The sequence below is a fragment of the Drosophila sulfurigaster genome, chromosome 3 (genome assembly GCF_023558435.1).
Source record: "Drosophila sulfurigaster albostrigata strain 15112-1811.04 chromosome 3, ASM2355843v2, whole genome shotgun sequence".
Classification (NCBI taxonomy): Eukaryota; Metazoa; Arthropoda; class Insecta; order Diptera; family Drosophilidae; genus Drosophila; species Drosophila sulfurigaster.
The window spans coordinates 19,739,224-19,754,170 of NC_084883.1; the positions used below are offsets into that span (position 1 = coordinate 19,739,224).

The 14,947-nt window shown below is 33.8% G+C and overlaps 3 protein-coding genes across 3 annotated transcripts in view; all 3 read left to right on the top strand.

Annotated features, from left to right (window-relative positions):
* The window catches only part of LOC133841909 (longitudinals lacking protein, isoforms F/I/K/T-like), a 44,674-nt gene extending 39,968 nt beyond the window's left edge, over positions 1–4,706 (top strand). Inside the window, 3 exon segments of the mRNA XM_062274753.1 lie at positions 3–326; positions 1,586–2,664; positions 2,667–4,706. Of these exon segments, the coding sequence (XP_062130737.1) occupies positions 3–326; positions 1,586–2,664; positions 2,667–2,924 (1,661 nt within the window). The 3' untranslated portion in view covers positions 2,925–4,706.
* A 1,149-nt stretch (positions 4,707–5,855) lies between these two features.
* LOC133845995 (longitudinals lacking protein, isoforms A/B/D/L-like) lies at positions 5,856–6,953 on the top strand. The gene has a single exon (XM_062280694.1). The coding sequence runs from the start codon at positions 5,856–5,858 to the stop codon at positions 6,951–6,953; it is 1,098 nt and encodes a 365-aa protein (XP_062136678.1).
* A 2,508-nt stretch (positions 6,954–9,461) lies between these two features.
* Positions 9,462–13,580, top strand: LOC133841916 (longitudinals lacking protein, isoforms J/P/Q/S/Z-like). The gene is made up of 3 exons (XM_062274764.1): positions 9,462–9,562; positions 9,835–9,939; positions 10,818–13,580. Exon 3 carries the CDS (start codon positions 10,911–10,913, stop codon positions 12,267–12,269), a length of 1,359 nt encoding a protein of 452 aa, XP_062130748.1. The 5' UTR covers positions 9,462–9,562; positions 9,835–9,939; positions 10,818–10,910; the 3' UTR covers positions 12,270–13,580.
* The last annotated feature ends 1,367 nt before the right edge of the window (positions 13,581–14,947 follow it).

Here is a 14,947-nt window from a genome sequence, read left to right on the forward strand (position 1 = left end):
AGCCAACAAACAGGACAAATCCGAGCAAACCGAGAGCCCACCCGATGAATTCGAACTGGACGATTGCCTGCTGGAGAGCAACGATATTGTCATCACACAGAACAAGGATGGTTTCGTGTTGCACGTCAAGAAGTTGGGCAACATCACAGCCGCCAAGTTGGCCGGGGAGGAGGAACCAACCGCAGCGGTCACAGTCACTGGACCAGCTGGACAACCCACCCAAACCATCACCGAATTGCTCAATGCCGCAGCGCACAGTGGAGATGTGAAGCCCACGTTGACCACATTAACCAACACGCCCATCAAATTGCCCTCATCCGAGTGTGGTAAGTTCACTTCTTTAATTATATTATTAGAGTACTGATCTTCATTTAATCTTGTTCGAGTTGTATAAACAGTTGTCTAGATTATTAGATTACTGATTTGTAGTTAATCTTATCCGAGTTGTATAAACTTTTGCCTAGATTAGTGCAGAGATTCGTTATTTTGTTCAAATAAGTTAGAAATATTCTAGAGAATTTTTTTGGAATTGTATTATTTTATGGCATTGCAAATCTAAAATCGAAATCCAACCATATTTATAGCTTTGATTGTAAAAGGAAATGTGTTCTATAATGAAAATCAAGAGTCTAGCTTCTATTATAGAGTAGAGTTCTTAATGAGTTTTTATGAGCTTTAAATGATTTGATTTGAAAATATTTCACAAAATTAAATACTTACAAAACTTGTAAATGGATATTAAAAGTTTTCCAAAAGACCCTCCCTAAATTATGTCTAAAATTCTTAGCCTTTAAAATCAAATTAGTTCTAATAGTAATCTATATTTTAAACTATGCAGAAACAAATATAAAGTATGTTTCCTTTTTCATATTTTGAGCTAAAATATCCTTAGCTTCCAATCTCAATAATTTCTGTCTGAATTCTAAACTATGCAGAAACAATTATAAAGCACGTTTCCGTATTCAAATTCAAAGCTATAAACATGGTTGGGTTCTGATTTCAATAACTTTCATCTGCTTTCGCTGTAAAAGTTACTTTAATTATATGTATTTATTTCAAATCATATGAATAGCTTTAATGATCTGAAAAAGCTTTATAAATAAAGAAATAGAATATTCGATTTTTTTTATGAAAACTTAAACTAAACTCAAAGAATTTAGTTCTATGCAAATAGTAATGGAATAATCGAGTTATTTAATTTTTATTTCTCAAATTACGAACAGAACTCAAGTAACTTAGTTTTCAAATAAAGTTGTAGAAAAAAAAAACAGTTTATTCTTAGGCAACATTTTTTTCTTACTATATATTTTTATTCTTAATTTTATGTTTATAGTACTTTTTATTTATACTTTTTCTTATTTATGCTTTTTCTAATTTTTTTTTTTTTTGATATGTTTACTCCTTACTAATGGGTTATATTTCGTATTTATATATCTTCTTATTTATAATTTATAATATAACTTTATTTTTTATATGTTTACTTCGTATTTACTATATATTTCGTATTTATACTTTTTCTTAGTTAAACATTTTCTTTTTCAAATATTAATTCCTTACTAATTGGTTATATTTGGCATACTTTCAGAGCTCATCAACATTAAGAAAATCATCCCAACCTCCACAACCATTGCGACGCACGGTGGCAGCGGCAGCAGTGGCACAACCACGATCATACATCCTCACCACATCATACAGCACGTGCCACAAGAGTCGCAGCAGCAGCAGCAGCAGCAGCAACATCATCATCAACAGCAGCAGCAACACCAGCAGCAACACCAACAGCAGCAGCAACAACATCAGACGTTGCACATTGAAGAAGTGCCGCAGACATCGCATCATCATCACCATCAGCAGCAGCAGCAGCAGCAACACCATCAGCAACAACAACAACAGCAGCAACAGCAGCAACAACATCATCAGCAGTTGCATACGACTGCGCAGCAAGTACAAAGCATAATCACAGCACATCCGGGACAGACGATCAATTTGGTGGGACTGCGCAATGTGCAGATCGGTGAGCAGAAGCCAAACATTGCGTCGCGTATTCGATATTCGCGTGGCAAGATCATTGCGCCGGCTGTGAGCAATCTGCAGATTGTGGAGACCCACGAGGCGATACCGCATCAGCATCATGAGCTCGCCGATGGCACCAAGTATGAGATTAGCGAAATCGATTTGAACAATCCGAATGCATCGGCGGCGATCATCAGTGATCTGGTGAAGTATGCGGAAATCGATGACATTGAGCTGCCCGATGGCACAAAGATTGGCATCGGGTTCGCTCCATCCGAGCTTACGGAGCACATGCAGACGACGGGCGGTGAGACGCACATCACAACGATCGAGCACGAGCCGCAAGAGTTGCAGGTGCATCAGCACGATCAGCAGACGCATACGCATCACATTCATGCCACCCAGCTGCAGACGCATCACATCCATCAGGGCACCGTTCAGGTGCAACATGAGCAACAGGAGTCGCAGGATCAACAGGAGCATCAGCATCATCACATCCAACTGCAGGCCGACGACGATGATGGCGTCGAGACGATCATACCTGAAGAGCTGGGCGTCCATGATTCGAGCAAGAGTTACACCATCCTGACAACGCGACCCATGAAAGAGGAATCCGATGCCGGCAACGATCCCAGTGGCATGACCTATGAACTCTCTCGTTGAGCGACTCCTCACTGGGTCCCTGCGATGACCCCGAGTCGCGTTATGTGTGCCGTCATTGTGGCAAAAAGTATCGCTGGAAGTCGACGTTGCGACGCCACGAGAATGTCGAGTGCGGTGGCAAGGAGCCGTGTCATCCGTGTCCCTACTGCACCTACAAGGCCAAGCAGCGTGGCAATCTCGGTGTCCATGTGCGCAAGCATCATCCAGAGAAGCCCCAACTAGAGAGCAAGCGGGGACGTAAGATCTAAGCCGTTGAACTGAGGACAGTGAGTACCACAAACAAAAAACGATAAAAACAAAATGCAAACACAAAGAACAGCAGCAACAAAGCGAAACAAAATACTAAAAAAAAAAATTAGAATTATATTCATAATTTCTTCATTAAGCTTAAACCAGTTTTCATTATTGACTTTCTATACAATATATTCATATATATATATTATTTTTGATTCTTCTCGAGCATTATAAATTAATGCAATTTGCTTAGTTGTTGATTATTTGCTTAAGTTCAAACTTAACGTTTACAAATATGTTTTGTTTTAATTATGGATTATCCATTTCACAAATCTTTGCAAAGAACTTTTTTCACTTGGGCTTTAATTTATGTCTTCATTATTTTTTGCGTAATTTTTAAAATTACGTTTCTTAGAGCGTTTGTTGCAGCCGTAACAGCAAAAAAAACAAGAGAAAAATTTATGAAAAATACAAAAATATTAAAAATACCAGAATCATGTGCAAGTATTTTCATGGAAATAACACAAAGAATTATGTTTAAACAAAATGAAAAAAAGAAAAATATACAACAAAAAAAATATACATATTAGTTTAGATTTCGATAAGTTAAATTTTAAATAAACTTCAAGCATAAATTTAACACAACATCTAAATGTCTTCGCAGAAAGTACAGTACCTAGCAAATCTTCTATATATAAATACGTGTAAAGATTTAAACAAATTAATATTTAAAATTACTATATTTCAAATGGGAATATTCAAGTATTTAAGATAAATGCAAAACAAGAAAACGAAAAAGATGCAAACCAATGTTAAAGTGCACAGTGTGTTTTTGTTTTTAATTATATTAAACACGTATCACAAATAATTTCGATTTTTATTTCGTGACAACAAGAATAAAAATTTAAAATTAATGCAAATATACATAAACAAAAAAGAAAATAGTCTGAATCGGAGGCTTACTAATAAATACGTTGTCAAATGTTGTTTTTTACATAACACAAACAAAAGTTAAATAACAAAATTGTAGTGAAAATATTTTACAAAAATAAAAAAACAAAAAAAATTGACGAAAGAATTGGGAAAAACACGAAGAAAAAAATCAGGAAACAATATTGCGTGTAAAATTGAATCGAAACTGAATGAAAAATATATACATATAAATTAATAAAACAATTTAGCAAAATTACATGTATATGACTAATTATATTCACAACTTTTTACAAAACTATATACATATATTTTTTTCGGAAAAACAAAAAAACGAACAAGAGGAAAAAATGGCAATTCAATTATTGAATTTTACATAATTTACATGGAAAATATTATAAAACAAAAACCAAAAAAAAAAAAAAAAAAATTGATGGTGTGTACAACTTTTAATTCATTGCTAAACATTTATTATGTATACATATTAGATCTATAGAAAGTATATATTTTGAAATAGTTGTAAAATAAACGTAAAAAATAAATCCCAAAAACGAAAAACTTGTTTTCTTTTAGATGTATTATATGGAATAACTAATATAAAAGAAACACTACTAATATATTTCTCTTTCTTGCAGGAAGACGTTCTACATGAAACCCTCAACTGCTGAAGAAATTTACATTTTTACACAAATCACCAAAGTTGACACGACTTTTAATATATTTCTCTTTTTTGTAGGTGACCAACAGATGAGGAAAATAACTTGGAAACAAAAGGAACTACAAACAGCTCTATATAAGTACCTAAATTTTAAGTAATTGTTTTCTGTATATGCCACTAAAAAAAAAACAAACAAACAAAACAAAAATGCAATCAATATAATAATAATAACAACCAGCAATTGCCTCTTTCCCCCCTGCCCGTGTGTGTGTTGTTTCCAGCTGCTACGTACAACACCATAGATAAAAAAGAAACCTAAACCTTAAAAAAAAAAACACATAACTAAGACCAGAATGCCGAATGTTTCATTTAATTATGCAAAGCACTTGCAGTCTGCAATCAAAATTAATAAATAAGAAACCAAATTTAACTATTTAAACTATTCAGCATGCCATACGACATTATTTTTATTTCCAAATTTATTTTTATTAAAAATATTCTGCAAGTGCATTTAAGCTACGGCTTGCCGTAGTTAGCTGCTCCTTGATTCTGTTTTATTTTTTTTTATTTTCAAATTGATTTAATAAATATGTTTATACAAACCCCCGCACTAATTGGCGTTAATTTTGGCTTTCAAAAAAAAAACAAAAAGAGAAAGCATTAAGTATCGCATTGTGTATATAATTAATTTTGTTTATGTATTTGATTCATGCCATAATTTTCTAATGCTTTTTAATTTATATATGCTTAGGCATCGCTTCACTAATTTATATTTACTTAACATTATTGTTTGTTGTGACAGTTTAAGATCGCATTTATTCATTTCTTCTTTCATGCATAAACATTTTTCTGTTTATTTTAAATTAGTTTCTCTTCTTTTTTTGTTTTCCTGGCATTGGTTTAACCATGAAATCGCGTGTGTTATTCGTTTTTTTTTCCACCCATTTAGAAATTTTCGTTGCGTTTCCCAACAAAAAAAAGCAAAACACTTTTTTTTAAATTGTTAATGTTAAGTTCTGTTGCGAGTTATTTAATTGTTTTTTTCCTTTACCTTTATTTTTTGCGTTGCATTGTGTCCAGTCTCAAAAGTAATGCTATTGATTTTCGTTCTTCTTTTCTTTTGTTTTTTTCTTTTCTTGTTTTATTTTCATATGTTGTATGGCCAACCACAACCAACCAATCTTCCTCTCTACACACAAAATAAAAAAAAACCAATCAAACAACATGCACAACAACACAAAAACTATAAAAAACTAAAAATAAAATCGAAAACGAAATCGAAATCGAAACGTAAGCAGATTTGAGTATTACGCGCATTGCGGGACTCACCTGGAATGAGTGGAATGCACGTTTGGCGATGCCGTTGGTGACACTCCGCGAGGGAGTTCAACCTTTGATCTTTCCCACTGATCTGTCGGTGGACAAGCAACTCAGCAGCATAGCTGGCACTGGCACTAAGGGAACAACATCAGCAGCCACATCAGTTGACAGCGTTGCCAGTGAGCACAAATCGCCTGTGAATTCCATACGCTTAAAGATTGAACCTGGAGCGGCGGGGAAAAGCAGCGAAAAGCAGCACAAGATTTATCCCGGCGGTGGTGGCAAGTTGAAGCATCTGTCCGAGGAGGAGGCCACAGCACTTATGCTCAAAGCTGTTGCCGAGAAACGCGCCGCTGCTGCCGTCTCCAGTAATAGCTGCGATCGTAGCTATGGCGATGAGAATCCCAGCTCAGCAACTGTTGCTGCTGCTGTTGGAGGCAACAGCAATGATTATCCGGCCACTTTGAGCGGAGCTGTGACCTTTGCCGATGTCGGTGGACCGGCGGCGGGTCTATGCCATATTAATATACTGAACAGCATCAGCGCCATGAACAATCTCATCAGCGGCAACACATCAACACCAACTGCTGGCGGCGGCAACAGCAACAGTGGAGGAGGAGGCAGCCTGAATGTCTCGTTGAACTCGAGCGCCGGTGGCAGCATCAATAATAGCCTTGACAACGGTGCTGGACACCCGTGTCCGGTGTGTGGGCGTGTCTATAAGCTGAAGTCATCGCTGCGCAATCATCAGAAATGGGAATGCGGCAAGGAGCCGCAATTCCAGTGCCCCTTCTGTGTGTATCGGGCCAAGCAAAAGATGCACATTGGCCGCCACATGGAGCGCATGCACAAGGAGAAATTCCAACTGGAGGATGACAAGAGTTTCATCGCCAGCATCATTGGCAACAATGCAGTTGGCGGTGGCAGCAACAGCGGCGGTGGCAGTGGCAGTGGCGGTGGCAGTGCTGTTAGCGGTGGCGGTGGCATGGATACGGAAAGCGGCAATGCAGCAGCCACAGCAGCTGTGGCAGCTGCAGCTGCAGCTGCGGCTTTGGCCAGTGTTCCTGAATTGCAGACGCATTTCTCACCTCATGAGCATGGAATGGAAGCAAAAAACCTAAAGTTTGAAAACTAAAAATATCAGGGATATAAAAATCAAGCAAATCAGCAAGCACAAAAAAAGACACACACAGTAATGAAAATGTGTGTGTGTGGCAAGTCAAACAACAAAAACAACAACAAATGCAACACACACACAACACAATACACACCAAGCTCTCGGGGTTTCTTATAAGGAATATGGAATCAGTGTGCCAAATTAATATTAAAAAAGCGAAAAAAAGAGAAAAGTTAATTCTAAGCAAGCATGGACAAAAACGAAAAACAAAAACAATTTGTTGCAAAGCACAAAACAAAACAAAACAAAACAAATTTAGCCATTTTTTTCATAATACTTTTTTTTGTTATTGTTATTAATTTTTTAACAAGTAAAAAAAACAAAACAAAAACGAAACACAAAGTGCACAAGCAAACATTTTTTTTTTTTGAAAAGAAAATTTGCAAGAAAACAGCAAAGTGATCAGTAAAATGATTTTACAAACAAACAAACAAACAAACAAACATAAACATAAACAATTACAAGTTGCAGCATTCCACAAGTTACAAAATAATGACAACAACAAATTAACAACAAAAATATATAACAACAACACAAATTGTACAATGAAACATTAATATATATAAAGAGTATATATAGCTACTTAGTCAGTTTATAGCTTAGGGTTAGTTATATAGATATTATATATAGGATTTACTCGTAGTTGGAAGCGTAGTTAAAGCGCGGTGCGAGCAGTCAACACTCAGTGGATAGTTTTCTTTATGTAAAGCTTTTCGAACTCAGAGCATATTAAGATATTAGATAAACAATCGCATTATAGATATTCAAAAGGATTTCAGTGCCAAACCACAAAGAAGCAATTACAAACACATACACACACAGTCACAGCTACAGTTATAATTTGCAAAACACACAAATATACAAAATACAAAATACAAAAAACAAAAAACCAAAAAGCAACAACAAGTTACCTCAAAACTGACAACAATATATTAGTCTAATGGCTTTAAACTATGCTCAAAAATTGTTTAGGATGTGTTTTTTTTTAGATATACATACGGTTTAGTCAAGCATGCGAAAGTGTAAAGAACTTTAAGACAAGTTTAAAAAAAAAGTGCCTTTTGAAAAAAAAATGTAAAAAACAAGAAAAACGTGAAAAGTTTCAACAAAATAATTCAACACAAAATGACATTGCACACATGATTATTATAATACATTTTTGTATAACTTAAAAGCCATATCAAGTAGCTTTAGGTCGCGAGTATTTTAAGTCAAGTCAGCAATTTGTCGTTTTATATATTTTTATTTTTATTTTGACTTTTTTTTTTTGGGAAAGAAAGAATTCATATTTAAACTCTAAACTCAGGTACTTAGTTTTGTGTGTTTCACAATTAGGCAGGAAAGCAGGAAACAGGCGCACGTAGCTGAGCTACGTTGGAAAACAAACAAAAAACAAAAAAAAACAGTTAAGATTAAATAATATAATATAAAAGACAAGAAAATGAAAAAGTGAAGTAAACAAAAAACACCGCCACAATACGTCACATGCACTTATTTATTTTGTAATATTTATAAACATATTGTAATTATATAATATTATGGTATATGATATACAAGAGAAATAATATTATTTTTTATTATTTTATGTTCTTCTTTTTTGCTAGTAAACCGTAATTTATTTTTAGTTTCCAATTTATATATTTCTTTCTTACATTCCATAGATGATTTTATACAAGAGTTAAGCTTTAAAAGACAACAAAAACAAAACCTATAAACTGCAAACATTCACAGCAACATCAATTACTAAAGCACACACACACAAACACAAACTCTGCCAGTCAAACTGTGCAAATATAATAAAAAAAATAATAATATAATAACTACAATTACAAAAACAAATCTCGAATTATAAATATATTTGCTAAGAAATTAATAATGATAATGCAAAAGGAAAAACAAAAAAATACGATTGGTTATATTCACGCGGTGTCGGGCTAAGTTTAGCGCTTCTTTATTTAATGAAGAATTAAAAACAAACAAAAAAAGGAAACTTATTAAGCAATAAATACAAAAAAAAAGAACAGCAACCGTTAAGCAAAGTGAAAATTCAAAATTTTCTTTAAAAATTTACATTTAAACAATATTGTTGAACAATCTTTGGTTTAAAACTGGCAAACAAAAAAAAAAACACACACAACTAAAAAATGTCGAAAGACATTTAAAAAATTAATAAGTAAATTAAATACTTTGTATGTTAATGAAGCAAAAAAAAAACCACTTAATAAGAACACAAATACTCATTAAACATAAAGCAGTTTCATATAGTTGACTCTATATGCCCTTTATATATTTACTAAATATATAAATATATATATATACCTTATATTTAATTCTTTTCTATGCGTCGATTGTAAAACATTTTTGTAAATTTAAAAAAAAAAAGAAAATACATTCAATGTGAAAAATATACAAATTCATGTAATAAAACGCAAAAAAAACAAAATGTTGTTTGTTATGTTGCGTTTACAACTGAAATCGTTTTGATTACGACTCTTATATCATTATTATTATTATTATTACCGACGAGTTATTTAAGTGTTTAATTTTTATTATGTAGCGTACTGCTTGTAAGTATTATTATTATTATTTCAGTTTCATTCTTCAGTTTATAACATTTACACCATTTATTTTTATAAGTACATCTCTAACAACAAAACACATTATCGAAAATCATCAATGAGAAAAATGTATTAAATAATAATAATAATAAATGCAGGTCACATCGTTTAGGCACACATACTAAAATAAAATCAAATGCATTTTAGGTCTTAAAGAAATATTCAAATAATTTGTGACTTTAACTAATATATGCCTATTCTCTATTTCTACCCAATTTCAGATGATAATGGACAACTCGATGCAGGCGAATCTCGAATCCGTGTACGCAATTGGTTAATGCTGGCAGATCAGTCGATTATAGACAAGACGAGCGACGATTCGACAGGTATTTAGAGCATTTCTTTTAAGACTTATGAGTATTAATTTATGATTTCTTTACCTTTGCTATTTGCTTATTGATTTATTGTGTACTCCTAGCAGACTTTTTTTTGTGATATTATGAAATTACCATTTATTTTAATGAACTATATGTATTTTTATTTGAAATTACCATTTATGGTATTTTAATATACTGTAAATACTATATGTATTTTTATTATTATTTTTTAAATATATTTGTATATAAACATATTTTATTGTGTCAGTTGTATTATGAAATTTTAATTTATGGTATTTTAATATACTATAAATACTGTTTGTATTTTTATTTGTGTTTGAGTATTACAAACTTTCAATTTATAGTATTTTTATATACCATAGATACTATATGAATTTATATGTGATTTCAAAATATCTGTTTTAATTCTTGTTTCATTTGTATTATGCAATTTATTACTATTTATAGTATTCTCATATACTCTAAATACTATATGTATTTCTATTTATTTTTAAAAATATCTTTTTATTATTGTTTCAGTTGTATTTTAAGGTTTATTTTCCGTTAAATGTCTGCTAGGTTGTGCTTAATCATTTATTATATTGCCTTCTGTTGTATTGAATAATATTTCGTTTTCTTTTTACAGTCGTTTATTTACAATTTTGCACACTGCGGCAGTCACATTTTTTTTCTTTAACTCATTATTTCACTTGTGTTTCACATTTTCTTATTGAGTACCAATCATCATGAATCCATGCAAATCCAAATAATTAACTAACTTAACATTTCCTATAACAATTTCTATTTTCATGCGCCAAATTGAATCATTAAACAAAAAACAAAACAAACTTGCTAACACACAACTAACTAACTAAAAAAAAAAAAAGACAAACTAACTCCGAGCAAAAAAGACAAACACAAATGCCGTTAAGAACACCACTAACAATGTGAAGACGCCCGCGGGTGCCACGCCCACAACGATGACGATCAGCACAACGCCCGCCTCGGTGACAAGAGCTCTCAACAGCAGCAGCAACCACAACAACAGCAGCAACAGCAACAGCAACAACAACACCAGCTCGAACAACAACAATGTGAACAGCGAGAAGAGTTGTCTGCCCGTAACGCAAACCGTGACCAGGATTGGCAGCATTGGACGCACAACGATTGCGTGCATCACGCCGGCGAGTCTGAAGAACAGCTCGAGCAATTGCAATGTGGATGCCGCATCGGCGGCGGCTCTTGCGGCAGCTGGCGTTGAGCTGGACAGCATTGATGATGCGATGACCGAGGTGATAGTGAAGATCGAGAATCCCGAGAATGTGTCGCTCAACGGCGATGAGGCTGTGTGCAATGAGGCGATCGATGATGAGAACACCTTTGACTACGATCTCAAGTTGGCCAGCCCATTGTCGTGGACGTACGATGCGGTGAAGATCGAGAACGAAGAGTTCGAGGATAGCTATCTGATGGACAACGATGACGATGACGATGATCTATTGACCACGGCGGCTGCATCGCAAAAGCATGCCAAGCAGTCCAAGAGCAATAACAATGGCAATGCCAACAACAACAACAGTGGCTCAAAAATCGTGCTCAGCTCACAGCAGCAGCAACAGTTGCTCGACCAACAGCAACATCTGCAGCATCTGCAACTGCAGCCCACCAGTCAATCGTCGTTGCAAATCAAGCTGCCCACCATACCAGCAACCATAACGACCATTGCGGCACCAACCTCGAAGCAACAACCAATTGCCAGCACCAGTGGCGGAGCTAATGCCAACAGCAGCGGCGGCGGCGGCGGCGGCGGCGGCAATTCAACAGTGCTCTCGAGCAACAAAATGGCTCTCAATGTGGACGCACAGAATCTGAACTTGCACTGGTCGCACACCGATGACAATCGCTATCGCATTCTAGTGCAGAACAAACGGATGCGCAAAGAGTCGCTGGAGCATTCGGCCGATATGATCTACAACGCGGACATCGAGAAGCCGTGGGTGTGCCGCAACTGCAATCGCACCTACAAATGGAAGAACAGTCTCAAGTGTCATCTGAAGAACGAATGCGGTCTGCCGCCTCGCTACTTCTGCAGCAAGATGTGCGGCTATGCGACGAATGTGCACAGCAATCTGAAGCGTCATCTCAACACCAAGTGTCGGGATCGCGAGAAGGAGGAGGAGGAGAAGGAAAAGGAGAAAGAGAAGGAGAAGAAATACAATGTTGCTGCTGTGCCGACAACCACAACCACAACAAGCGTCAATGTGAACAACACCAGCAGCAGTGGAAGCAGCAGCAATGGCAACACCAGCACCTACACACTAGTCTTTCCAAACAAATAGGCTAGGAGCAATGAGTAAAATTCCCCCCTAAAACAAGTTGTACAAAATGAGCTGGAACTGGACCTGGAGCTGGCACTTTGGAAATGCAAAACTGCAAACAAAAATATTGATTGATTGCAAGCTTGTCTCTAGTACAAATTAAGTTTCTCTTTTTTGTTTTCATTACACACATTTTTCTGTTTGTTTTTCCTGTTTTCCATTATATACTATATTTAAAAAGTATTACAAGCGCGTGCAATATTCAGCGCTGTCCCGAAAAAAACAAAAAACCAAAAAATAATCGCAGCAGGCAAAAAGCGCAGCACTGAATCTGAAAGTAGTTTTAATATTGTTTTTTTTTTGTTGCATGTGCCAGCGGCAAGTGTTGCAAGTACCAAAGAAAAATACAATACAAAAAAACCTAAAAAGACAACAAAAAGAAAAAAAAAATACTTAGACTTAGTTGGCAATACAAAATGCGTATTGTTTTAGCGAATTCTCAAACAAAAGGAAAACTTTACAAAAACCACAAAAAAAAGAATATAAAAAAATTGTGTAAATTTTTTTCCGAGAAAAATCTCACACAAAGAAATTATGCGCTAGTCACAGCAAAAATTGTTTAAGTGTGCTATATACAACAAAACCAAAAACCAAAAAAACAAAATCGATTTTTGTATTAATTAATTCTTAATTTTAAAACAGAAAAAAATTAAAAAAAGATACCATATGCATGGCATGAAAACACGCCCCGCCCTCAACAAAAAAGAACAAACTATAATAATTATATTTAAAAATACAAAAAACAAAAAAAAATACAATACACACAACACATTCACCTAATATAAACATACATATAACACATTAAATTTAAAACAGATTTGATTCTAATTAGTTGCAATCGAATGAGTTAATTTTTGATTTCAATTTATATATTTTTTTGTGTTTAACTGCTTCGATAGATTTTTGAAGCAGCATTTGTGTTAGAAGTTGCTTTATATACGATATGATAATGATAACAAGTTCTAGTCAAAACGAAAACAAAAACAAAAAAACGATTATCTACATTAAAATAATATGTAATAATCATAATGCTAATATTACTTATAACTATAAATACTATTTTGAAAATTAGGCAAAAATTATTATTATTAATTCTAAAATAATATGTTTTAATTTCTAATTCGAAATATCAGCAACACATACACGAATTGTTAGATTTAAATTGATAACAAGATGAACAAGAACAAAGAACCCGGCCAGTAAAAAAAGATTTAAAACAATTTCCATATGTAAAAAGACAACCAAAATACCAAAAACAAAAAGAAAACAAAATTGGCTACTCAAAACTGAAAAAAGAATACCTCTAAGAACACACACACACCTACAAACAAACACACACACAATTAAACACATGCAAACATGCGAAAGAAAGAAAAAAGAAAATTCTACAATTATTATGTATTCCATATAAATGAATATATCGTAATTATTGCCGGCTATATGTATTAAATAAAAATTCGAAATACAATTAAAAGCAAATGTCAAAAGAAAAAATAACCAAAACCAAACGTTGTATTTATTTTAATTGTAAAACAAAGAATCACACACGCATATCATTGAAATCCCCAAACTATATATATTTCAATCCCTCAAGAGATCATCCATTCATCATCCAACACTCAAGCGATTTCCCAAAAAAAATACTTTCCTCGCTCTCTCTTCCCACGTTCTATCCACAATGATCCCCAAAAAGAAGTTCAAGAATTTTTGTTCGATTTGTTGTGTTTGTTGCCAAAGATCAATACTAATCAGCTCTCTATTTCAGGTGGATGTTGTCGCTATTTGATGTTGAGATCGATGATAATGATAATGCTCTGGCTGGTACAACAATATCTATTATCCAATTTCCAACAACAAGAAGCTGTTTATGGTGTAGCCCTATCTTATTGTTGTTTGCATGCTCTTAACCTCTACTATACCAACATTCAACATAACTAGAAACCAGTGTACTATCTACTGCTTAGATTCAAACCAAACCAAACCAAACCAAACTGAACCAAATCGATCCTACATATTTTATGAACAACCTAAACTCGAAATTTTGATATCCAATCTATGAACTATTAGATATATGTACATGTATTACAATAGATACAACGATAATGTGTGGCTGCTGAACTTAGTACATGAACATATTCTATACATATTATATCTATACTATATACTATACTATATATATATATATTAACTTTGTATGAAACCTTTATTAGATTTGTAGTTTGTTCTCTTTCGTTTGTATTGCTGCAGGTTATTCTTAAGTTTCACTTTGCGCTCATAGTGTCGTATAATACTACTCTATATATAAATGTATATTTCTCTTAATATAAACTTAAACTATTACAATTATATATCTACATGCATATATATCTACATATATATCTATATATATTTATTATTATTAAAAACATAAACGAGAAATGACCAAAGCAACATGATTTGTAAAAACTTTAATGTTTTTATGAATATTGCATTTTCTATCAACGTTTACTTTTTACTTTTAGATTTATACTTTCTACTATGTTTGTAGTTTCTATTTTCGCAAAAAAACAACATAAAAATTTATGCATGCGTATTAAATGATTATAAAATGAAAATAATAACTTAATGTTGTAATTCCAAAGTGCGTAGCTCAAGAGAGA

Coding starts and splice junctions, on each gene's coding strand:
- LOC133845995 (XM_062280694.1), top strand. CDS start 5,856: ATGCCGTTGGTGACACTCCGCGAGGGAGTTCAACCTTTGATCTTTCCC.
- LOC133841916 (XM_062274764.1), top strand. CDS start 10,911: ATGACGATCAGCACAACGCCCGCCTCGGTGACAAGAGCTCTCAACAGC.